The sequence below is a fragment of the Dendrobates tinctorius genome, unplaced genomic scaffold (assembly GCF_039654945.1).
Source record: "Dendrobates tinctorius isolate UK_male_01 unplaced genomic scaffold, ASM3965494v1 ptg000016l, whole genome shotgun sequence".
Lineage (NCBI taxonomy): Eukaryota > Metazoa > Chordata > Amphibia > Anura > Dendrobatidae > Dendrobates > Dendrobates tinctorius.
The window spans coordinates 80,946,582-80,973,340 of NW_027361684.1; the positions used below are offsets into that span (position 1 = coordinate 80,946,582).

The 26,759-nt window shown below is 43.5% G+C and overlaps 1 protein-coding gene across 5 annotated transcripts in view; it reads left to right on the top strand.

The window, feature by feature from the left end:
* Positions 1-26,759, top strand: part of CLCN4 (chloride voltage-gated channel 4) — a 103,814-nt gene that overhangs the window by 52,043 nt on the left and 25,012 nt on the right. For all 5 annotated transcript variants that reach the window (XM_073565995.1, XM_073565997.1, XM_073565996.1 and 2 more), the window contains 4 exons: positions 15,219-15,341; positions 22,448-22,654; positions 22,740-22,820; positions 25,916-26,461. In XM_073565995.1, coding sequence (XP_073422096.1) covers positions 15,219-15,341; positions 22,448-22,654; positions 22,740-22,820; positions 25,916-26,461 — 957 coding nt within the window. The remainder of the gene's footprint in view (positions 1-15,218; positions 15,342-22,447; positions 22,655-22,739; positions 22,821-25,915; positions 26,462-26,759) is intronic.

The following is a 26,759-nucleotide window of genomic DNA, read 5'->3' on the forward strand; positions in this document are numbered from 1 at the left end:
TTGTCTTAAGTAAAAAACACAAAAGAGAATGAAGCAAAAAGCAAAACATTGATCATTTCACACAAAACTCCAAAAATGGGCCAGACAAAAGTATTGGCACCCTCAGCCTAATACTTGGTTGCACAACCTTTAGCCAAAATAACTACGACCAACTGCTTCCAGTAACCATCAATGAGTTTCATACAATGCTCTGCTGGAATTTTAGACCATTCTTCTTTGGCAAACTGCTCCAGGTCCCTGATATTTGAAGGGTGCCTTCTCCAAACTGCCATTTTTAGATCTCTCCACAGGTTTTCTATGGGATTCAGGTCTGGACTCATTGCTGGCCACCTTAGAAGTCTCCAGTGCTTTCTCTCAAACCATTTTCTAGTGCTTTTTGAAGTGTGTTTTGGGTCATTGTCCTGCTGGAAGACCCATGACCTCTGAGGGAGACCCAGCTTTCTCACACTGGGCCCTACATTATGCTGCAAAATTTGTTGGTAGTCTTCAGACTTCATAATGCCATGCACACGGTCAAGCAGTCCAGTGTCAGAGGCAGCAAAGCAACCCCAAAACATCAGGGAACCTCCGCCATGTTTGACTGTAGGGACCGTGTTCTTTTCTTTGAATGCCTCTTTTTTTCTCCTGTAAACTCTATGTTGATGCCTTTGCCCAAAAAGCTCTACTTTTGTCTCATCTGACCAGAGAACATTCTTCCAAAACGTTTTAGGCTTTTTCAGGTAAGTTTTGGCAAACTCCAGCCTGGCTTTTTTATGTCTCGGGGTAAGAAGTGGGGTCTTCCTTGGTCTCCTACCATACAGTCCCTTTTCATTCAGATGCTGACGGATAGTATGGGTTGACACTGTTATACCCTCGGACTGCAGGGCAGCTTGAACTTGTTTGGATGTTAGTCGAGGTTCTTTATCCAACATCCGCACAATCTTGCGTTGAAATCTCTTGTCAATTTTTCTTTTCCGTCCACATCTAGGGAGGTTAGCCACAGTGCCATGGGCTTTAAACTTCTTGATGACACTGCGCACGGTAGACACAGGAACATTCAGGTCTTTGGAGATGGACTTGTAGCCTTGAGATTGCTCATGCTTCCTCACAATTTGGTTTCTCAAGTCCTCAGACAGTTCTTTGGTCTTCTTTCATTTCTCCATGCTCAATGTGGTACACACAAGGACACAGGACAGAGGTTGAGTCAACTTTAATCCATGTCAACTGGCTGCAAGTGTGATTTAGTTATTGCCAACACCTGTTAGGTGCCACAGGTAAGTTACAGATGCTGTTAATTACATAAATTAGAGAAGCATCACATGATTTTTCGAACAGTGCCAATACTTTTGTCCACCCTCTTTTTTATGTTTGGTGTGGAATTATATCCAATTTGGCTTTAGGACAATTCTTTTTGTGTTTTTTCATTTAAGACAAATTTAATGAAGATAATAATACCAAAGAATATGTGTTTGCAATCATTTTCAGGAAGAAACTGAGTATTATCTGACAGAATTGCAGGGGTGTCAATACTTTTGGCCACAACTGTAAGTAATTTTCGTGCCGATCGGATTTGTAGTTTTTGCGCAATTTGCATTTGAAAAAACATTTTCCTCAATGCATTTCAATGGGAAAATGTTGCCACAGGGAAAACATGCCCTGAGGCGATTCAAATGGCAGTTAAGCTCATTGATATGCGCAGGCACACCCAGTTACTATGACAACGCCTACGAACTATACATGACCCCTCCAGGACAGAGTTTCTGGCAGATAATATCAGCTCTTAAAGCGAATCCCACAGCACAAATACAAATCTAGCTTCATCACATGACGCATGCCCCAGAGAGAGAATGTGCACCAAAGTGGATTTAGAAGCCCAGTGAGCCAAAGTGGCTCTAAAAGGGCCGACGCGCCAAAGTGATTCTTAAAGGGCCGGCGCGCCAAATCGAAAGCTGAGTGACCCCAGGCTCCAAATCGGAGGCTCAGCCACCCCGGCCTCTAAATCAGAGGCTGATCGACCCTGGCCTACAAATCGGAGGCTGAGCCACCCTGGCCTCCAAATCGGACCCAGAGTGACCCCGCCCATCAAATCAGACCCAGAGTGGCCTCGCCCACCAAATCAGACCCAGAGTTGCCCCGCTCACCAAATCGTACCCTGAGGGGCCCCGCCCACCAAATCAGACTCAGAATGGCCCAGCCCACCAAATCGGACACTGAGGGGCCCCGCCCACCAAATCAGACCCTGAGGGGCCCCGCCCACCAAATCGGACCCTGAGGGGCCCCGCCCACAAAATCGGACCCTGAGGGGCTCCGCCCACCAAATTGGACCCTAGGGGCCCCACCCACCAAATCGGACCCAAAGTGGCCCCGCCCACCAAATCGGATCCAGAGTGGCCCCGCCCACCAAATCGGACCCTGAGGGCCCCGCCCACCAAATCGGACCCAGAGTGGCCCAGCAAATCGGACCCTAAAGAGACCCACCCACAAAATCAGACCCAGAGTGGCCCCGCCCACCAAATTGGACCTTGATGGACCCTGCCCACCAAATCAGACCCAGAGTGGCCCCACCCACCAAATCAGACGAAGAGTGGCCCCACCCACAAAATCAGACCCTAAGGGTCCCCACCCACAAAATCAGACTCTGAGGGGCCCCGGCCACAAAATCAGACCCTGAGGGGCCCCACCCACAAAATCAGACCCTGAGGGGCCCCACCCACAATATAGGACCCTGAGTGGCCCCGGCCACAAAATCGGACCCTGAGGGGCCCCAACCACAAAATTGGACCCTGAGGGGCCCCGGCCACAAAATCAGACCCTGAGGGGCCCCACCCACAATATCGGACCCTGAGGGGTCCCACCCACAAAATCGGACCCTGAGAGGCCCCAACCACAAAATCAGACCCTGAGGGGCCCCGGCCACAAAATCGGACACTGAGTGGCCCCACCCACAAAATCGGACCTTGAGGAGCCCCTGCCACAAAATCGGACCCTGAGGGGCCCCACCCACAAAATCGGACCCTGAGGGGCCCCACCCACAAAATCGGACCCTGAGGGGCCCCGGCCACAAAATCAGACCCTGTGGGGCCCCACCCACAAAATCGGACCCTGAGGGGCCCCACTCACAAAATCGGACCCTGAGGGGCCACACCCACAAAATCTGACCCTGACTGGCCACACCACAAAATCAGACCCTGAGGGATCCCGGCCACCAATTCAAGCTCTGAGGAGCCCAGGCCACTGAATCGGATCCTGAGGGGCCCCACCCACCAAGTCAGACCCTGAGGCCAAAGTGGCCCCTGAGAGGCACCCACAGTTAAAACAGATCCTGAGTTGAAAGTCTTGCAGGGGCAGCAGGCAAGTCTCTCTTAAGGGGGCAGCCCGGGCACCATTTCAAAACGCTATTTGTACTTCCTTCAGGAAATATACATCTAGTCTTATTATTCAGTTGATTTTCCGCAATTAATGCGGCCCGAACCGCTACACGCACAGACTCCGTTGAGGTGTCGTTGCGAAGCCACCATCCACGCGTGGTGTGCTAAGTAATTTTTGTGCAGATCGGATTTGTAGTTTTTGCACAATTTGCATTTGAAAAAACATTTTTCTCAATGCATTTCAATGGGAAAATGTTGCCGCAGGGAAAACATGCCCTGAGGCGATTCAAATGGCAGTTAAGCTCATTGATATGCGCAGGCACACCCAGTTACTATGCCAACGCCTACGAACTATACATGACCTCTCCAGGACAGAGTTTCTGGCAGATAATATGAGCTCTTAAAGTGAAACCCACAGCACAAATGCAAATCTAGCTTCATCACATGACGCATGCCCCTGAGAGAGAATGTGCGCCAAAGTGGATTTAGAAGCCCAGTGAGCCAAACTGGCTCTTAAAGGGCCGACGAGCCAAAGTGATTCTTAAAGGGCCGGCGCACCGAAATGAGTCTTAAAGGGACGGCACGCCAAATCGAAAGCTGAGTGACCTCAGGCTCCAAATCGAAGGCTGAGCCACCCCGGCCTCCAAATCGGAGGCTGATCGACCCTGGCCTACAAATCGGAGGCTGAGCCACCCTGGCCTCCAAACCGGACCCAGAGTGGCCCCGCTCACCAAATCGGACCCAGAGTTGCCCCGCCCACCAAATCGGACCCAGAGGGGCCCCGCCCACCAAATCAGACCATGAGGGGCCCCGCCCACCAAATCGGACCCAGAATGGCCCCGCCCACTAAATCAGACCCTGAGTGGCTCCGCCAACCAAATCGGACCCTATGGAGCCCCCCACCAAATCGGACCCAGAGTGGCCCCGCCCACCAAATCGGACCCAGAGTGGCCTCGTCCACCAATCGGACCCAGAGTGGCCCCGCCCACAAAATCAGACCCAGAGTGGCCCCGCCCACCAAATCGGACACTATGGGGTCCTGCCCAACAAATCGGACCCAGAGTGGCCCCGCCCACCAAATCGGACCCAGAGTGGCCCGCCCACCAAGTCGGACTCTGAAGGGCCCCGCCCACCAAACCGGACCCTGAGGGGCCCCACCAAATTGGACCCAGAGGGGCTCCGCCCACAAAATCAGACCCTGAGGGATCCCATCCACCAATTCAAGCCCTGAGGAGCCCTGGCCACCGAATCGGATCCTGAGGGGCCCCACCCACCAAATCAGACCCTGAGGGGCCCCACAGGTCAAAGTGGCCCCTGAGAGGCACCCACAGTTAAAACAGATCCTGAGTTGAAAGTCTTGCAGGGGCAGCAGGCAAGTCTCTCTTAAAGGGGCAGCCCAGGCACCATTTCAAAGCACTATCTGTACTTCCTTCAGGAAATACACATCTAGTTATTCTACTTCTTCTCCGCGTTTTCTGTAATTAATGCGGCCCGAACCGCTCGGCGCAGAGAACCCGTTCAGGCGGCATTTCAAAGCCCTCAGTGGGAACAGGTGTGCTATGTATTTTTGGAGTCGATCCGATTTGTAGTTTTTAAAAAAATCACATTTTAAGCAAAAATTTTCCCATAGGAATTAATGGCGACCTTTCCATGACCCCCCAACTGACTTGGATTGAAGCCACAGTGCAGGTGCCAGTGACCTTACAAAGATGGCAGCTGTGCAAATGCAGCTTCCACACATGACCCGTATTAGCTAATAGAAGCTGACAGATCGCTGATTCAAGGTCTTAAAGGCGCAGCGCGCCAATGGCTTCTTAAAAGCCCCACCCAGTCATGGCTAACCTTGGCACTCCAGCTGTTGTAAAACTACAACTCCCAGCATGCCCTTGCAACATGCAGCAGTTGAGGCAGCAGTTGCTGGGAGTTGTAGTTCTCCCACAGCTGGAGTGCCAAAGTTCCCCATCACTACAGTCAGACGCCAAAGTGGCTTTAGAAGTTCAGTGTGCCAAAGTGGCCCCTGAGGGGCCCGGAGCGCCAAAGTGGCCCCCGAGGCAAAGTGGCAGCATGTGTCAACATGGCTAAAGTGGCTACCAAGTGGCCAAAGTGGCTCCCGAGGTGCCAAATGTGCCAAAGTGGCTACCAAGTGGCCAAAGTGGCTACTGAGGTGCCGAATGTGCCAAAGTGGCTACCAAGTGGCCAAAGTGGTTCCCGAGGGGCTGAACCAGGGGAAGAGTCTTGAGGAGATCATTTGCATATTCCCAGTGCCTTCTGGGATAAGTGAAGAGTCTTCGCGAGCTCAACGATCACTGGGTTTTGGCCGTTGCAGCTGAAAAGAGGAAATCGGAGAAACCAGGGGAAGAGTCTTGAGGAGATCATTTGCATATTCCCAGTGCCTTCTGGGATAAGTGAAGAGTCTCCGCGAGCTCAACGATCACTGGGTTTTGGCCGTTGCAGCTGAAAAGAGGAAATCGGAGAAACCAGGGGAAGAGTCTTGAGGAGATCATTTGCATATTCCCAGTGCCTTCTGGGATAAGTGAAGAGTCTCCGCGAGCTCAACGATCACTGGGTTTTGGCCGTTGCAGCTGAAAAGAGGAAATCGGAGAAACCAGGGGAAGAGTCTTGAGGAGATCATTTGCATATTCCCAGTGCCTTCTGGGATAAGTGAAGAGTCTCCGCGAGCTCAACGATCACTGGGTTTTGGCCGTTGCAGCTGAAAAGAGGAAATCGGAGAAACCAGGGGAAGAGTCTTGAGGAGATCATTTGCATATTCCCAGTGCCTTCTGGGATAAGTGAAGAGTCTTCGCGAGCTCAACGATCACTGGGTTTTGGCCGTTGCAGCTGAAAAGAGGAAATCGGAGAAACCAGGGGAAGAGTCTTGAGGAGATCATTTGCATATTCCCAGTGCCTTCTGGGATAAGTGAAGAGTCTCCGCGAGCTCAACGATCACTGGGTTTTGGCCGTTGCAGCTGAAAAGAGGAAATCGGAGAAACCAGGGGAAGAGTCTTGAGGAGATCATTTGCATATTCCCAGTGCCTTCTGGGATAAGTGAAGAGTCTCCGCGAGCTCAACGATCACTGGGTTTTGGCCGTTGCAGCTGAAAAGAGGAAATCGGAGAAACCAGGGGAAGAGTCTTGAGGAGATCATTTGCATATTCCCAGTGCCTTCTGGGATAAGTGAAGAGTCTCCGCGAGCTCAACGATCACTGGGTTTTGGCCGTTGCAGCTGAAAAGAGGAAATCGGAGAAACCAGGGGAAGAGTCTTGAGGAGATCATTTGCATATTCCCAGTGCCTTCTGGGATAAGTGAAGAGTCTCCGCGAGCTCAACGATCACTGGGTTTTGGCCGTTGCAGCTGAAAAGAGGAAATCGGAGAAACCAGGGGAAGAGTCTTGAGGAGATCATTTGCATATTCCCAGTGCCTTCTGGGATAAGTGAAGAGTCTCCGCGAGCTCAACGATCACTGGGTTTTGGCCGTTGCAGCTGAAAAGAGGAAATCGGAGAAACCAGGGGAAGAGTCTTGAGGAGATCATTTGCATATTCCCAGTGCCTTCTGGGATAAGTGAAGAGTCTCCGCGAGCTCAACGATCACTGGGTTTTGGCCGTTGCAGCTGAAAAGAGGAAATCGGAGAAACCAGGGGAAGAGTCTTGAGGAGATCATTTGCATATTCCCAGTGCCTTCTGGGATAAGTGAAGAGTCTCCGCGAGCTCAACGATCACTGGGTTTTGGCCGTTGCAGCTGAAAAGAGGAAATCGGAGAAACCAGGGGAAGAGTCTTGAGGAGATCATTTGCATATTCCCAGTGCCTTCTGGGATAAGTGAAGAGTCTCCGCGAGCTCAACGATCACTGGGTTTTGGCCGTTGCAGCTGAAAAGAGGAAATCGGAGAAACCAGGGGAAGAGTCTTGAGGAGATCATTTGCATATTCCCAGTGCCTTCTGGGATAAGTGAAGAGTCTTCGCGAGCTCAACGATCACTGGGTTTTGGCCGTTGCAGCTGAAAAGAGGAAATCGGAGAAACCAGGGGAAGAGTCTTGAGGAGATCATTTGCATATTCCCAGTGCCTTCTGGGATAAGTGAAGAGTCTCCGCGAGCTCAACGATCACTGGGTTTTGGCCGTTGCAGCTGAAAAGAGGAAATCGGAGAAACCAGGGGAAGAGTCTTGAGGAGATCATTTGCATATTCCCAGTGCCTTCTGGGATAAGTGAAGAGTCTCCGCGAGCTCAACGATCACTGGGTTTTGGCCGTTGCAGCTGAAAAGAGGAAATCGGAGAAACCAGGGGAAGAGTCTTGAGGAGATCATTTGCATATTCCCAGTGCCTTCTGGGATAAGTGAAGAGTCTCCGCGAGCTCAACGATCACTGGGTTTTGGCCGTTGCAGCTGAAAAGAGGAAATCGGAGAAACCAGGGGAAGAGTCTTGAGGAGATCATTTGCATATTCCCAGTGCCTTCTGGGATAAGTGAAGAGTCTCCGCGAGCTCAACGATCACTGGGTTTTGGCCGTTGCAGCTGAAAAGAGGAAATCGGAGAAACCAGGGGAAGAGTCTTGAGGAGATCATTTGCATATTCCCAGTGCCTTCTGGGATAAGTGAAGAGTCTTCGCGAGCTCAACGATCACGAATTTTGGCTCATCTTTCATCTTTTTAAGAAATCTCAAGATGGAAGAGGCCAGGAGCCATTTGGTGAGCTGCAATTCTTGCTACATGTTCACAGATTTACCAGTGGAAAAGCCAAACTTCACATGCCACAAATGCAAGCTTGTGACCCTGTTGGAGGAAAAGTTGCAAAATCTCGAAGAGAGGTTAGCTACGTTGAAGATCATTAAGGAAGGTGAAGAGTTCTTGGACAGAGCAGAATTATCTCTTCATGTTACAGAAAGAGAAGAAATTCGAAGTGCACCTGAAGAAACAGAGGAATGGAGACATGTGACCCAGAGAAGCAGGAGGATCAGGAGGCAGTCAGCACCCATACTGCTCAGAAACCAGTACCAGGCTCTCACGCAGGAAAACGATGAAGAAATACATCAGGATAAGACTTTGCCAACAAACAGCAACCTTGTACGCCTTCAGAGTCCTCCTGGATGGAGAAAGAAAAATGTTGTGAAGAAGAAACGGAGAGTGGTGGTCATGGGGGATTCCCTGTTGAGAGGAACAGAGGCCGCTATCTGCAGACCGGATATAACTTCAAGAGAAATGTGCTGTCTTCCAGGTGCAAAAATTAAAGATGTGTCTGACAGGATATCAGGACTCTTCAGACCTACAGATGACTACCCATTCCTGCTACTACATGTGGGGACAAATGACACCGCAAGAAACGACCTGGAAACCATCTGCAGAGACTTTGAAGACTTAGGCAAGAAAGTGAAAGAACTGGGAGCGCAGGTGGTCTTCTCTTCCATCCTCCCAGTGGATGGCCATGGAACAAGGAGGTGGAATAAGATTCTGCAGGTGAACAACTGGCTACGTCGATGGTGCCGTCAGCAACGATTTGGATTTCTGGATCACGGAGTGAACTACTTATACGATGGACTACTTGCTAGAGATGGGGTGCACCTTACGAAGACTGGAAAGCAGGTATTTGGAAGTCGCCTTGCTACACTTGTAAGGAGAGCTTTAAACTAGAACAACATGGGAAGGGAAGCAAAAGACCAGAAAAAGCCATACACCTGACAAATGCTACTGAGAACTCTGCTATTAGAAGTGGAAAGGAAGAACAAAGACGAAAGAATCTAATTAAAAAAAATATTGGAGAAAGAGAAACCAATCACAAACTAAAATGTTTCTATACTAATGCACAAAGCATGGGCAACAAACAAGGAGAATTGGAACTACTAACACAGGAAAAGAAATATGATGTCATTGGAATCACTGAAACTTGGTGGGACGATACACATGATTGGAATACAAGACTAGAAGGATACAACTTATTTGCAAGAAACAGACTTGATAAACGAGGAGGGGGTGTCGCATTGTATGTTAGAAATGCGTATATCTGCACAGAGATTGAAGCTTCAGAGACTGGGAGTTCTGTGGAAACTGTTTGGGTAAGAATACAAGGACAGAACAATGGAAAGGACACCATTGTAGGCATTTACTACAGGCCGCCTGTGCAAGCTGAAGATATGGATGAACTCTTTATGCATCAAATGGCCAAGTTCTCCAAAAAATATGACATAGTTGTCATGGGAGATTTCAACTATCCAGACATTTGTTGGGAATCTCTCTCAGGTAAAACTAACAGGTCAAGGAAATTCTTATCCTCTCTTGCTGACAACTTTATCTTCCAAAAGGTAAAGGAGAAAACAAGGGGAACTGCTACCTTGGATCTAATCCTTATAAACAGGGAGGAAATGGTTGAGGAGGTAAAAGTGGCTGGGACCCTAGGAGGTAGCGACCATGCTATTTTAGAATTTTGGATAACTAGAGGCGGAAGACCTGTGAAGACTCAGACGTCAAGGTTAGATTTCAGAAAGGCAGATTTTAAGGGATTCAGAAAGAGAATTGGAGGGATCCAATGGCTGGATATCCTTAAAGACAAAAATGTCCAGGAAGGATGGGAAATCTTGAAAAATGAAATTCTCAAAGCACAGTTGTTAACAATTCCGAAAAGAGGGAAGAATAGGAAGCATTTAAGGAAACCAGGATGGATGAACACAGAACTTAAGCACATGCTAAAAAGGAAGCAAAAAATGTTTATAAAATGGAAAGAAGGAGGCATATCTAAAGAAGAATATAATGCTGTCTGCAGAACCTGCAAGGCACAAATCAGATTATCTAAAGCTGAAAATGAATTGAGGCTTGCAAGAGATGTCAAAAGCAATAATAAAGGATTTTGGGGATATGTCAAAAGTAAAAGAAAAGTCAAAGATGCTATAGGATTTTTACAGGATGAAAATGATGAAATGGTAAGACAGGATGTTGAGAAGGCTGAACTTTTAAATTCCTATTTTGCATCTGTTTTCTCTCAGAAAGGAAATGTAACATCAACTGTTATTCACTGTCCTATTAAGGGAATAGAAGAATCCAGGATATCTATAAACAGAAAGATAGTGAGGAAACACTTAGCTAACCTAAATGTATTCAAGTCTCCAGGTCCAGATGAATTACACCCCAGAGTACTGAAGGAGATAGCAGAAGAAATTTTTGAACCCCTCTCCATAATCTTTGAAAATTCTTGGAGAACAGGAGAAGTGCCAGAAGACTGGAGAAGAGCAAATGTTGTTCCTATCTTCAAAAAGGGGAAGAAGGTGGACCCAGGCAACTATAGGCCGGTGAGTCTGACTTCTATACCAGGAAAGATCTTTGAACAAATTATTAAACAACATGTATGTCAATACCTGGATAAGAATGAAGTGATTAAACAGAGTCAGCATGGGTTTGTAACTAATAAGTCATGTCAGACTAATTTAATTTCCTTCTATGATGGTATTACTGATTGGGTGGATCAAGGAAATGCTGTAGATATAGTATATCTTGACTTCAGCAAAGCATTTGACAAAGTCTCTCATACAATCCTTATTGAAAAAATGACTAAGTATGGAATGGACAAGGCAACTGTTAGGTGGATTCATAACTGGCTTAGTGATCGGACCCAAAGAGTGGTCGTAAATGGCTGCACATCCAGTTGGAAGAATGTCTCAAGTGGGGTACCACAGGGCTCTGTCCTGGGCCCTGTATTGTTCAACATCTTTATCAACGATTTAGATGAAGGAATTGAGGGTAAACTGATTAAATTTGCTGATGACACAAAGCTAGGAGGGATAGCTAATACTAGAGAAGAGAGAGAGAGGATTCAAAAAGATTTAAATAAACTGGAGACGTGGGCAGCAACTAACAGAATGGTTTTTAACAGGGAGAAATGCAAAGTACTACATCTGGGCAATAAAAATGAAAAAAGCATATATAGAATGGGAGGAATAGGGCTAAGTGACAGCACATGTGAAAAAGACTTGGGTATACTAATAGATCACAGACTGAATATGAGTCAACAGTGTGATGCAGCAGCAAAAAAGGCAAATGCAATTCTAGGATGTATTAACAGAAGCATACAGTCTAGATCACGTGAAGTAATTATTTCCCTCTACTCCTCTTTGGTCAGACCTCATCTGGAATATTGTGTCCAATTTTGGGCACCACATTTTAAAAAAGACATCAACAAACTGGAGCAAGTTCAGAAAAGAGCGACCAGAATGGTGACCGGTCTGCAAACCCTGTCTTATGAGGAAAGGTTGCAGGATTTGGGAATGTTTAGTTTGCAAAAGAGAAGACTGAGAGGAGACTTAATAGCTGTCTACAAATATCTAAAGGGCTGTCACATTGTAGAAGGATCAACTTTATTCTCATTTGCACAAGGAAAGACTAGAAGCAATGGGATGAAGCTGAATGGGAGGAGACACAGATTAGATATTAGAAAAAACTTTTTGACAGTTAGAGTGATCAATGAGTGGAACAGGCTGCCACGAGAAGTGGTGAGTTCTCCTTCAATGGAAGTCTTCAAACAGAGGCTGGACAGACATCTAACTGGGATGATTTAGCGAATCCTGCTTTGAGCAGGGGGTTGGACCAGATGGCCCAGGAGGTCCCTTCCAACTCTACGATTCTATGATTCTATGAATGTGCCAAAGTGGCTACCAAGTGGCCAAAGTGGCTACCAAGTGGCAAAGTGGCTACCGAGATGCCGAATGTGCGAAAGTGGCTACCAAGTGGCCAAAGTGGCTAGCAAGGGGCCGAATGTGCCAAAGTGGCTACCAAGTGGCCAAAGTGGCTACCAAGTGGCAAAGTGGCTACCGAGATGCCGAATGTGCGAAAGTGGCTACCAAGTGGCCAAAGTGGCTACCAAGTGACCAAAGTGGCTACAGAAGTGCCAAATGTGCCAAAGTGCCAAATGTGCCAAAGTGGCTACTATGTGGCCAAAGTGGCTACCAAATGGCCACTAAGGTGCCGAATGTGCCAAGATGACTACCAAGTGGCCAAAGTGGGTACCGAGGTGCCGAATGTGCCAAAGTGGCTACCAAGTGGCCAAAGTGGCTACCAAGGGGCCGAATGTGCCAAAGTGGCTACCAAGTGGCCAAAGTGGCTACCAAGTGGCCAAAGTGGCTACTGAGATGCCGAATGTGCCAAAGTGGCTACCGAGATGCCGAATGTGCGAAAGTGGCTACCAAGTGGCCAAAGTGGCTACCAAGTGGCTAAAGTGGCTACAGAAGTGTCAAATGTGCCAAAGTGGCTACCATGTGGCCGAAGTGGCTACCAAATGGCCACTGAGGTGCCGAATGTGCCAAAGTGACTACCAAGTGGCCAAAGTGGGTACCGAGGTGCCGAATGTGCCAAAGTGGCTACCAAGGGGCCGAATGTGCCAAAGTGGCTACCAAGTGGCCAAAGTGGCTACTGAGATGCCGAATGTGCCAAAGTGGCTACCGAGATGCCGAATGTGCGAAAGTGGCTACCAAGTGGCCAAAGTGGCTACCAAGTGGCTAAAGTGGCTACCGAGGTGCCGAATGTGCCAAAGTGGCTACCATGTGGCCAAAGTGGCTACCAAATGGCCACTGAGGTGCTGAATGTGCCAAAGTGACTACCAAGTGGCCAAAGTGGGTACCGAGGTGCCAAATGTGCCAAAGTGGCTACCAAGTGGCCAAAGTGGCTACAGAGGTGCCGAATGTGCCAAAGTGGCTACCAAGTGGCCAAAGTGGCTACCGAGGTGCCGAATGTGCCAAAGAGGCTACCAAGTGGCCAAAGTGGCTACAGAGGTGCCAAATGTGTTAAAGTGGCTACCAAGTGGCCAAAGTGGCTACCGAGGTGCCGAATGTGCCAAAGTGGCTACCAAGTGGCCAAAGTGGCTACAGAGGTGCCAAATGTGCTAAAGTGGCTACCAAGTGGCCAAAGTGGCTACCAAGGTGCCGAATGTGCGAAAGTGGCTACCAAGTGGCCAAAGTGGCTGTACACAGCTTTCATATTCTAACTTTACTTTCTTACAGTCGACACCTGATACACTGCTGTAAAGTTGGCAACGCTGTTCAAGCACCATGTATTTCCTTCAGGAAATGCCCATCTAGTTCAACTCTGATATTTGGTCATAATTGACATAAAAAGCTAATTATGTGCAATTTCTACTCAAGACTGAATGTGAATATTTTTCACAGTCTCAAGGATCACATTAGGCCGAGTATGAAAAAAAAAAAGGGAGGAACCGAAGGATTCATTAGCAGTTTTAATAGTCAATTACAAACCTATGAACACTTGGGCAATGCTGGAATTTCATCAAAATTGTCTACTGCTGATTGAACAACTTAATAGACCTGCCACTTGCCAAAGTGTGAGAACTGATCGATGTTGATAGTCACTGGATTTAGGACTCTATTCTCTTCTCAGGCTATAAAGTCACGAGTTCTATATGTTAAATGGAGCTTATCAGCTGATTCATGCTGCCCAAACAGCAGGCAGCATGAATCAGTCTGGCTGCACAATTGTTTCAGCATTTCATAATAAGTATCCTTTGAAGATCTTCAGACCATATCTGTTGATCAGGCTAGTCCGACACTCTTCCTGGTCGGATTTTCTCAGCGTCGCTTTAGGTAAATAATCACCAGCAGCCGCTGAGGTCGAAGGCTTCCATGTGCGGAGCCAGACTAATCACATCTATGACTATGATCTTTAGGCTATGTGCACATGTTACGGAATTCCATTCCGTGGAAGTTACCGCGGGAATACTGGAATTCCATTCCACGGAAAAACTGTATTTTAAATACCGTGCCGCGATTTTCCCGCTGAAAAACTAGCGATTGGCAAGCGTAATTAGCTTGCAGAATGCTAGCGTTTTCCAAGCGATCTGTAGCATTGCTTGGAGAACTGATTTACAGGTTGGTCACACTCGTCAAACATAGTGTTTAACGAGTGTGACCAACTTTTTTCTATTGAGACTGCCTATGCAGCATCAGTAGTAAAAAGATCTAATGTTAAAAAAAATAAAAAATTGTGTTTTTCTCACCTGCCGACGTCCCGCGTAGCGTTACCGATCATCGCGATGCTCCCGTACCCAGCGATGCCTTGTGAGACCTTTGATGACGTAGCAGTCTCGCGATACTGTAGCGGTCTCACGAGACCACTACGTCATCACAGGTCCTTGCCGCAAGGCATTACTGGGAACGGGAGTTGGCGGGAACATCGGAAGGCTGTGCGGGACGCCGGAAAGTGAATATAACCCGATTTTTTATTTTTTATTCTATTTTTCACAGGGATATGGTACCCACAGCCTGGAGGACAGTCTCCTCTCCTCCACCCCCTGGGTACCATCCGTAAATGTTCTGCTTACTTTTCGCATGGTGGGCACAACCACATTTGGAAAGTAAGCAGAACAATGCATTCCTATGTGGGCGGAATCGCCGCGATTCCGCAAAATTAATGAGCATGCTGCATTTTTTTCCGCGATGCCATTGTGCCGCGCAAAAATCCGCAACATTAGCACAGCATTGCGGAATCTCATAGGATTGCATGGGATGCTTTTTCGCGGCAAAAATGCGCGTTAAAAACCGCCGCGAAAACGCGAAAAAACTGCAACGTGTGAACGCAGCCTTAAAGTATATTTTCTTTAAAACGCCCGTGCATTTCAGAGAATAGCATACCTGCATGCAACCAAGCAGTCAGGCTGTGAATTATGATGCCCATAGCTTGGGCAGCATGAGCGAGTGTCAGGTTCCCTTGAACTATAATTTTAATTTCTATTTCCAGCTGAATTTGTATTCTTTGACCGTTCTCGTGCTCCTACCCACCTCCCTCAAGATTTAGAATATATACTGTGCCTGTTATATTTTTGCTTCTTGAGTTAATGTCTTATTGCCATTTCATATGAAAGCGCAATGTTTGACTCTTTGTATAATTTCTTTCAGGGTGCCAGTGCATATGTTTTAAATTATTTCCTTTACATTATGTGGGCTTTGACCTTCTCCTTTTTGGCTGTGTCCTTGGTTAGAGTTTTTGCCCCTTATGCATGTGGCTCTGGAATACCTGAGGTAAGATGCTGTGACATTTTCTAATTTCTCTACATGTCAGTATGTACCTAGGATTATACTGTAACAACACACTTATAAATTATTGATTCACCTGACTTTTGTTGTATTTTTGGGGCAAGCAGCCTGGCATTGGCATTGACAGTTGTATAAAAATTAAGAGTCCTGGGTGATAAGGAATGTGGAAGTTTGTCTGTCCTCTGATGGAGATCAAGAGAACAGTTTCTTTTTTACACTTCTTATCTATGAACCGCTCCTCATCTGTTTATTCTTCTAGACATTTTGATGGTCCTTATATCACTCTACTGTATTTAATGTACTTTTTCTTGTGTAAAAATTACAATTTTTCAAACTTGTTAAAGAGGACCTGCCACTTGCCATAAATATGTGATTTATTTTTTTACCGCTGTTCACCTCAATCTGATGTCCCTGTACAACTACATTTCTGAGCTATGGTCTATTTTTCCTTGTGAATAAATCTAGTATTTTTAACCAACTGGGCAGGGTCTTCAAAAACAACTCCTTTAGAGAAGAGTTGATGACCACAACCACATTACTATCAAGACTAGATTACGATCTAGAGAAGAGGATGCCATATCTCAGGAATGAAGATGCACAGGAAGGAAAAAAAAAGGAAACTAAAAAAAATTCAGGAGAACAACAACATTGATATCAAGTAAAAAAAAAAATGTAAAAGCATTGCATATTTATAACAAACTAGCTGAAGAGCCCGGCGTTGCCTGGGCATAGTAACCAACTGTGGTTAGTTATAACAAATTATATTGATTATATTGCACATAAAAACAGTGCATCTATTCCTATCCTGTGTGATACTGACTGCTGAGTCGTGTATCTAATCCTATTCTATGTGATACTGTCTGCTGACCTGTGTATCTAATCCTCTCCTGTGTGATACTGCTGAGCCATGTATCTAATCCTATCCTGTGTGATACTGCTGAACCATGTGTCTAATCCTATCCTGTGTGATACTGGGCTCCCCCTGCAGTCTGTGTCAGAGGGTGGTCTGTGTTGGCACGGTAATAAATTGTGTTATTTCCAGCTTTACAGAAGGTTGATAACACCATAGAAATTATAAGAATAATAGGCCTCAGTTACCACAACTGTCTACTAAGAAAACAATCACAGCTCATTTTTCATCTTTTAAACAGCTCTGGGACAGCGTGGCGACTTTTGTGTTTCGACTTTTATGTGGCGAGGTTGGTGTATGTGTGCTGAAATGTGAGCTGAGGGTGGTATATGTGTTGAAGCACGTGGTAGTGTGTGGCGCATTTTGTGTGTGTGTTCATATCCCCATGTGTGGTGAGTATTCCATGTCAGGGCCCCACCTTATCAACTGTATGTTATATACTCTTTTAGACCATTGCGCTCATTCTTTCAGTCCCCCTTGTTCACATCTGGAAGCTGTCAATTTGCCTCCAACATTTTTCCTTTCACTTTTTCCCCATTATGTAGATAGGGGCAAAATTGTTTGGTGAATTGGAACGCACGGGGTTAAAATTTCGCCTCACAAAATAGCCTATGACGCTCTCGGGGTCCAGACGTGTGACTGTGCCAAATTTTGTGGCTGTAGCTGTGACGGTGCGGATGCCAATCCCGGAGATACATACAGTCATATGTAAAAGTTTGGGCACCCCTATTAATGTTAACCTTTTTTCTTTATAACAATTTTGGTTTTTGCAACAGCTATTTCAGTTTCATATATCTAATAACTGATGGACTCAGTTATATTTCTGGATTCAAATGAGGTTTATTGTACTAACAGAAAATGTGCAATCTGCATTTAAACAAAATTTGACCGGTGCAAAAGTATGGGCACCCTTATCATTTTCTTGATTTGAACACTCCCAACTACTTTTTACTGACTTCCTGAAGCACTAAATTGGTTTTGTAACCTCATTGAGCTTTGAACTTCATAGCCAGGTGTATCAAATCATGAGAAAAGGTATTTAAAGTGGCCACTTGCAAGTAGTTCTCCTATTTGATTCTCCTATGAAGAGTGGCATCATGGGCTCCTCAAAACAACTCTCAAATGATCTGAAAACAAAGATTATTCAACATAGCTTTTCAGGGGAAGGATACAAAAAGTTGTCTCAGAGATTTAACCTGTCAGTTTCCACTCTGAGGAACATAGTAAGGAAATGGAAGAACACAGGTACAGTTCTTGTTAAGCCCAGAAGTGGCAGGCCAAGAAAAATATCAGAAAGGCAGAGAAGAAGAATGGTGAGAACAGTCAAGGACAATCCACAGACCACCTCCAAAGACCTGCAGCATCATCTTGCTGCAGATGGTGTCACTGTGCATCGGTCAACAATACAGCGCACTTTGCACAAGGAGAAGCTGTATAGGAAAGTGATGCGAAAGAAGCCGTTTCTGCAAGCACGCCACAAACAGAGTCGCCTGAGGTATGCAAAAGCACATTTGGACAAGCCAGTTACGTTTTGGAAGAAGGTCCTGTGGACTGATGAAACAAAGATTGAGTTGTTTGGTCATACAAAAAGGCATTATGCATGCGCTGTATTGTTGACCGATGCACAGTGACACCATCTGCAGCAAGATGATGCTGCAGGTCTTTGGAGGTGGTCTGTGGATTGTCCTTGACTGTTCTCACCATTCTTCTTCTCTGCCTTTCTGATATTTTTCTTGGCCTGCCACTTCTGGGCTTAACAAGAACTGTACCTGTGTTCTTCCATTTCCTTACTATGTTCCTCACAGTGGAAACTGACAGGATAAATCTCTGAGACAACTTTTTGTATCCTTCCCCTGAAAAGCTATGTTGAATAATCTTTGTTTTCAGATCATTTGAGAGTTGTTTTGAGGAGCCCATGATGCCACTCTTCATAGGAGAATCAAATAGGATAACTACTTGCAAGTGGCCACTTTAAATACCTTTTCTCATGATTTGATACACCTGGCTATGAAGTTCAAAGCTCAATGAGGTTACAAAACCAATTTAGTGCTTCAGGAAGTCAGTAAAAAGTAGTTAGGAGTGTTCAAATCAAGAAAACGATAAGGGTGCCCATACTTTTGCACCGGTCAAATTTTGTTTAAATGCAGATTGCACATTTTCTGTTAGTACAATAAACCTCATTTGAATCCAGAAATATAACTGAGTCCATCAGTTATTAGATATATGAAACTGAAATAGCTGTTGCAAAAACCAAAATTGTTATAAAGAAAAAAGGTTAACATTAATAGGGGTGCCCAAACTTTTACATATGACTGTACATACACACATAACATACACACCCACATTAAGCTTTATATATTAGATGACAGGCTCTCTTTAAACCTACACTGATTACACTGGTGAAGACACATAGTCAGTCTTAAAAGCTCATCTTTTCAGGCAGCTATTAAAAGGTAATAACCACTGAGGATTCTCATTTTTAATGTTTGTCTCAAAATGTTTCAGAATCAGAAACTGTTTTGTGTTATATTTTGTACAGTAGATATTTAAAAAAAATAAACACATTCTACAGGCGAGTATGATGCTTTCTTTCGACGCACTAGACATGGAAATTACATTTTATTTAAGGAACGGAAAAATTTTGAAAGAAATGGGAGACTTGACACCTGTGTCTATGAAGAAGTTAGCTGGAAAGCTAATGTAACTTTAAGTGGTATCATGTGTGCTGCAAAATTCTTGTTTTATAGTAAAATGAAACTCAGAACCACAATTTGTAGCCCATTATATTTAAAGCCAATTCCTTGGTTCATTTTGCACATGCTGCTTGTCTTTAGAAACAGGACTCTATAGAATTATAATTTATTTGGCATGGTGTAAAGAAGGAGCAAAGAAATACACAGTGCTGAGCATAAGTGAGCACATTCTCTTTGAAAAGTAGGATTTTAATCAATACCTCACTGAATGCCCCACATAAGGACACTGCCACCATCATATTTCACTGTAGGGACCACACATTTAGAAAAAAAATTTTAGATACATGCATAGTGCCTACAGTGAAACATGGTGGTGCAGTGAAAGAGGAGAGGGGGATATTGAGTTCACAACGCCTTGCAGTCCAATGCAGGAGGTTGAAATCCGTATGGAGGGTGCTGGTCCTGCTGATGAAGTTCAGCCAACTAATGAAATTGTGGGGAGGAAAAACTCAGCACATCCATCCAAAGATGAATAAAATATATCAAAAATTTATTGGAAAATCCTTAAAAATATGGATTCTTAGAATATAAAAAGCTTACACGTGTCCGGCATCCAAGCGCTCTCAGTCATGCTATAAATGCATGGTGCCTACAGTGAAATATGGTGGTGCAGTGTCTTTATGTGGGGCTACATAAGTACTACTGATGTCAATGGAACTACATTTCATTGCTGATAGTATGATTTCACAGAATGTGAAAAAATCTTACTTTTCAAAGGGGGTGTACTCATTTATGCTGAACACAGTATGAATTTGAGCTCAAGGCACACATTTTGTCCAGATATAATTTCTGGAATATAGTATAGTAGGCGTTTTTAGTATTCCTATTCACATAACTTAATAGCTGTCTAAAACTAGGTCACTAGGTAAGGCCTTCATATATATTAGAGTAAAGCTGGCCTAACCCATTAATATTGTCAGAATTTTCCAACAATCTTTAGGTTCTCACACCCAAAAGACTAAGGTTATGTATGCACGTTGTGTATTTGCTTTCAGAAATTTCTGCAAGGTTTCTGGATCTCTTGGCAGAAAAATGCAGTGGAAAATCTGTACTTTTTTATGCGTTTTTGTTGTGGTTTTGATGCTGTTTTTCATGCGTTTTTGTAATCTAAATAAAGATATATTATTAAAAAAGTGATGTAATTTCCTTGTTCAACCTCTTCTTTTTCATTCTCCATTGAAGACCATAATAGCATTGCATACCATGTTCAAAATTATAATGTTTACACACATATATATATATATATATATATATATATATATATATATATATATATATATATATATAATCAAAAAAGATGGAGGCAGCACACCACATGAAATTTTAGGAAAAAGTGCTATTTAATAGCCCATGTGGCGACGTTTCGGTCTCAAGTGCAGACCTTGGTATTTTTCATATATATAAATATATATGTAATACCAAGCCCGAGGTTTGGTAATGAACAAGTGTCATCCAGATACCCTCATTAATAAAACGGTACATAAAGCGTTAAAGACACACACACACTCACTAGCCTATGTCGGAGCATTGACATAATTTAACCTATGTTGTAACAAAACAGCAACTGTCAGAAATCTGCATGAAGTGTGATATGTTTATTTTAAAAAAAAAATAAAAATGAGGTGGACTCCCACATAATTTTCATAACTAGCAGAGGGAAAACAGACAGCTGAGGGCTGATCTTAATATTCTGGGAAGGAACCAATAGCCATAACAGTTCCCAGGCTATTAATATCAGCTCACAGCTATTTGCTTAGCCTTTACTGGCTAGTTTACAGGGAAACACCAGAAAAAAATTGACATGGGGTCCCCCTATAAAATCGAATGAGCAAAGGCTGGGCAGACAGCTGCGGGCTGATATTGATAGCCTGGGAAGGGGCCATGGATGTTGGTACCCCAGGCTAAAAACATCAGCTCTCAGCTGTCCCAGAATTGGTGCGTCTTATAGATGCGCCAATTCTGGCACTTAGCCTCGCTCTTCCCACTTGTTCTGTAGCGGTGGCAAGTGGGGTTCATATTTGTGGGGTTGATGTCACCTTTGTATTTTCAGGTGACATCAAGCCCACAGGTTAGTAATGGAGAGGTGTCTATAAAGCGCCTCTCCATTACTAATCCTATAGTTACATGATAAATAAAAACACAACCAGAATAAAGTCCTTTATTTGAAATAATCACACAGACTCCTTTATTGATTCTTAATTTACCATACTTAATGAACACCTAATCTCCAACGCCCTTGTCTCCTGCAACAAAAATAAAAAAAATCAACATATAATACTGTCCTGTCTGACATAGCCCATTTAATACAGAGTGTCCCACGGCTATATTATGTGTATGACAGTCACATCGGGAGGTGTGACTGCTCTACCCGGCCTTTGGCAATACACTGACAGGAGGTAATCACTCCCGCAGTGTATCACTGCGCTGCCGTGAGAGTTCACAGGAGTTCATCAACTCCAGTGCTCTCACTTACGGCATGGCTGCGTGAGACCCAGACCTGGTCATCTGATGAACTCCGGAAGAGGTTTTCATCCAGGATATCTCTACTTGGCCGCATTCATGTTTCCTTCATGTTTCCTTCCTTGCCACAATTCTGTCTCTGAGCTCCCTGGCCAGTTCCTTTGACCTCATGATTCTCATTTGGTCTGAAATGCACTATGAGCTGTGAGATCTTATATAGAGAGGTGTGTGCCTTTCCAAAGCAAGTCCTATCAGTTTAAGCTGGACTCCAATGAAGGAGGAGAACCATCTCAAAGAGGAACACAAGGAAATGCACAGCATTTGACTTAAATATGAGTGTCTGAATTTGAATTTACCAAATGGCTGCAATGAAACAAAGAGTGAAAAATTTAAAGGCGTCTGAATACTTTCTGTACCCACTGTAACTCCCAATTCTTCCGTGACAGGTGATGCATTCCGAGAGATAAGAAGCTGCCAGAGCAGTTTAGCTGCATCTCTCTTATAAAGAACACAGGAGTCGTGTGTTCCTGTGTGTGGGTTAGTCGGGGAAATATACCTGTTGTATGAACTATCATTTGTCCTACAGCTCTGTAATGTTTATAGGGGCCTTTGTCATGTATTAGCTTGTGTCAGGTGTGCCCACAATAAGAAAAAGGTGTCAGATTTTTTTCTTGAAGGAACTCTACTCTCGTCTATCAGCTGTGTCTGATATTGCACCTCACCACCATTTTTGTTCTTCTATTGGGCAACCATTTAGCTAGAAATGCTAATGTCTAAATTTTGCTAATCATCAGAACTAAGTCCGTGGACTCTATGGTAAAACATTTGATAATAAAATAAATAATGATTCTTTTGGGATGTATATATTGTCTTCATAAAAAGGCTACAGATTCAAATGATAAAATGTGACTTTCTTTTCTTAATATATAGCATATACATTCTGTCTAAAGGTTTTTCTTATATTCTAGATAAAAACAATCCTCAGTGGTTTCATAATAAGAGGTTACCTAGGAAAGTGGACACTGTTGATAAAAACAGTGACTTTAGTGCTAGTGGTGTCTTCAGGATTAAGTCTCGGAAAAGAGGGGCCTTCAGTGCACGTGGCATGTTGCTGTGGCAATCTATTCAGCAGCCTGTTGTCCAAGTACAGTAAGAATGAAGGGAAGAGGAGGGAAGTAAGTAAATTAGCCTTTAAAAGTATGTTACTTAATGTGCCATTAATATGACATTTTTTAAAATCCTAAAATATTTATGTTACAGGTACTCTCAGCAGCAGCGGCAGTGGGAGTCTCCGTTGCATTTGGAGCTCCAATTGGTGGTGTGCTTTTCAGTTTGGAAGAGGTATTCTTCAGAATAAAGTTACTTCTTTAGACTTTACAGTTTAGATGTTAATATAAATGTGTCTCTAAATCACCTTGAGAATGTTTTTTAGAGCCAATGAAATTGTATTCCAGATCTTAATACAATCAGATTATTTTAGGCTCTCTAATTCCAACTGTTTAGGATCAGATCAAAACTGTTTAGAAATTTACAATATAATGCTACTAAAATAAAATATACAGCTTGAGAATTGTACAAATTCTAAGATCTTCTCTATTAATTTATTCTTAACAGTTACATGGTCAGCACTGTCATTGATGCAATTATTTAAAATGTTCCACTTGAAATGTCTCTTCACCATTGATTAATGATAACTGAGCATACATAAATACTTCTTATCCCATTAAGTAATATCATAAAATGGCGAGTAATTCAATATTTATATTGACACTCCCCTTGATAAAGCACATCCTCGAAACGTGCGTCGGGGCGTCTTGTTGTATCGTGGACGGGCACTTTACACTACATTATGGGTAAGCTACAAGATTTATTTTACTCATTTACCTTATGGCTGTTTTATGTGACCTTTAGGGTCTGCACTACATGCACTTTATTTTCAGCCTATGTTTGGACCTATGTAAAGTCTTACTATTTAGATGAAATACAGCCCGTTACTTTTCCACTTTGCTGCTTTTGTATTTGGGTACTATCCTCGTTTAGTTACATCCTCATATATGTATTTTTTCTTCACTTAACTGATGTTATTTGATTTAAATTTTTATATATTCATATAAATCATGTAGCCAATTACTGGCCACAGTGAAGGCTAACATGTCACTGCTACATCGGGTGATTGGCTGCTGTAGTAAAATGTCTGTCCAGATGGAGCAGGAAAAATAAAGACCGTCAGGGAACCATGGAACCATCTGAACAGGGATGCAGGGTATCTGCTGAGTGAATAATACTTATTTTTAGAGATGAGCAGATCGATCATTAGAGGCTTGAGTTCGAGTTGAATTTGAACATTTTGAGATTTGATTCATGGTTTGCAAAAAAACCTTGACTGTCACCATTTCCCACACTGCTGAGGGATTAGACAGAGAGCTAGCATCATAGACATAATGCCCTGCAGCTTAGACATCTTGAGCATTATTATACCTTGCTTGTACAGTGGTGGCCAGTACCAAGGCCATCACTAATCATCAGTTCTCAATGAAGCACAAATTGTATGGATTGCACGTCAGTGTGTACAAAGTAATTTTCCATCACCAGAGTCACTAAGGAAGTCTCAGTTTTTCGAAATCTGTTATGGTCAACAGGGCTCACTCTCTCCTGCAGAGTGTAAGCTGTTATGATCAATGGGGTCCTTCCCCATGAAGCCTAAGCTCTTATGGTCAGTGAGTTTTTCACTCTTTCTTCTCTCCCCATGTGCATGTTCCAAGCAATTACATGCTTTCCAGTATTGTTATTGACTCAAGTTTATTCGCTGCAAAACTAAGTTTGGGGGAAAATTTGGCAAAGCTAAGTAATTCGAATTATAAAAGATCCGTTCATATCTACTTATTTTAATATTTTACACCACTGTGAGAACATTATAATGTATCCAAGTTTTTCATACACCCTATTTTGACTTATTTTTCTTTAAAGAAGGGTCAGCGTACCTTTGACAGGTAGGTTTACGTGCTTTAGAGGTATGAGCTATATTTTTCAACTGTATTATATATAATATATAACTATATATACCGTATATCTATATAACTATATAAATCAAGAAAAATAGGCAGCACTCCTAATTAAATGTAAAAAAAGTGGATACTTTACTGATCCTCAGGTGGCGAGGATCAGTAAAGTATCCACTTTTTCACATTTAATTTGGAATGCTGCCTATTTTCTTGATTTATTAATTCAGTTGTTTGGACACTGCTGAATAGGTTCTTCACCAATTGTATAATTTTGTTAGTGCTGCCCTTTTTTTTTTTTAATTTATATAGCTATATAGATATACTAGCTGAAGATCCCGGCGTTGCCTGGGCATAGTAACCAACTGTGGTTAGTTATAACAAATTATAATGATTATATTGCACATAAAAACATTTCACATCATATATTCAACACTACAGATTTGCAACACAAATTAACTCAACTATTACCCAAGTATTGATAGTATTTTATTTTCAACTCATTCAAGAGCCTTTTGATAAATAGATTTTTGGCAGTTCCAACTCTTGAACAGATCACGTAAAGTTGACCATGAGAAAAGCATGGAGATTGCAAAAATGATGAGAATAATAGACCTCAGTTACCACAACTGTCTACAAAGAAAACTCTTGGCAATAGCAACCAATCACAGCTCATTTTTCATCTTTTAAACAGCTCTGGCACAGTGTGGCGAGTTTTGAGTGGCAACTTTTGTGTTTCGACTTTTATGTGGCGAAGTTGGTGTATGTGAGGTGAAATGTGTGCTGAGGGTGGTATATGTGTTGAAGCACGAGGTAGTGTGTGGCGCATTTTGTGTGTGTGTTCATATCCCCGTGTGTGGTGAGTATCCCATGTCAGGGCCCCACCTTAGCAACTGTACGGTATATATTCTTTGGCGCCATCGCTCTCATTCTTTAAGTCCCCCTTGTTCACATCTGGCAGCTGTTAATTTGCCTCCAACACTTTTCCTTTCACTTTTTCCCCATTATATAGAGAGGGGCAAAATTGTTTGGTGAATTGGAACACGCGGGGTTAAAATTTCGCCTCACAACATAGCCTATGACGCTCTCGGGGTCCAGACGTGTGACTGTGCAAAATTTTGTGGCTGTAGCTGCGACGGTGCAGATGCCAATCCCGGACATACACACATACATACGTACAAACATACACATACATTGAGCTTTTTATACTAGATATATATATTATATTCTAGTTTTCAACTGTCAAGATATGATACCATATATTAATACAATAGGTAGAATGCAATCAACTGAAATCATAATTCATTTATCCTTTTACTAATGCAACATACTATTTAATTAGGTGACATGAGTAAAAATGTATCTAATTTTTAAAATGACAAGGAAAATGTTGACTTACTTTTGCTCATTATTACTAAAATCTGCCTTTTTTTGTAGGTCAGTTACTATTTTCCTCTAAAAACCCTGTGGCGTTCCTTCTTTGCTGCTCTCGTGGCTGCTTTTACTCTGAGATCAATTAACCCATTCGGGAACAGTCGTCTGGTTCTCTTTTATGTCGAATACCATACTCCTTGGTACATGGCTGAGCTATTTCCTTTTATTCTTCTTGGTGTGTTTGGAGGACTTTGGGGAACCCTCTTTATTCGTTGTAACATTGCTTGGTGTCGCAGGCGTAAGACCACTAGGCTTGGCAAGTACCCAGTACTGGAAGTTATTGTTGTCACAGCCATTACGGCCATTATAGCTTACCCAAACCCATATACACGAAGAAGCACTAGTGAACTCATCTCCGAGCTTTTCAACGACTGTGGAGCACTGGAGTCTTCTCAACTCTGTGATTACATTAATGATATCAACATGACCAGACCGGTGGATGACATCCCAGATCGACCAGCTGGCCCAGGAGTTTACACTGCAATGTGGCAATTGGCCCTAGCTCTTGTTTTTAAAATTATAATCACTATTTTTACATTTGGCATGAAGGTAAGTGCACTAGATAACGTATTTTTAACTTTTAAATAAGTTGCTTTTATTTTTATGATAGTTGTAGGTTCTTACAATCACTGAAATCCATAAAAATCCATCTTCATATAGTTTAGATCCAGTGGGAAAAATTTTGCAGTTAAGGCATAGCAAGAAATTTGAGATATTTGATATTTAAAGTTTAGTATGGTATGAACGGAGCCCCAAATTAATGAAGACATCAAAAAATGTACTTAATTTGAGGTCTGATTGGATTGAGGCTCAAAATGTACACACATCACCTTTGTATGCCAATTAT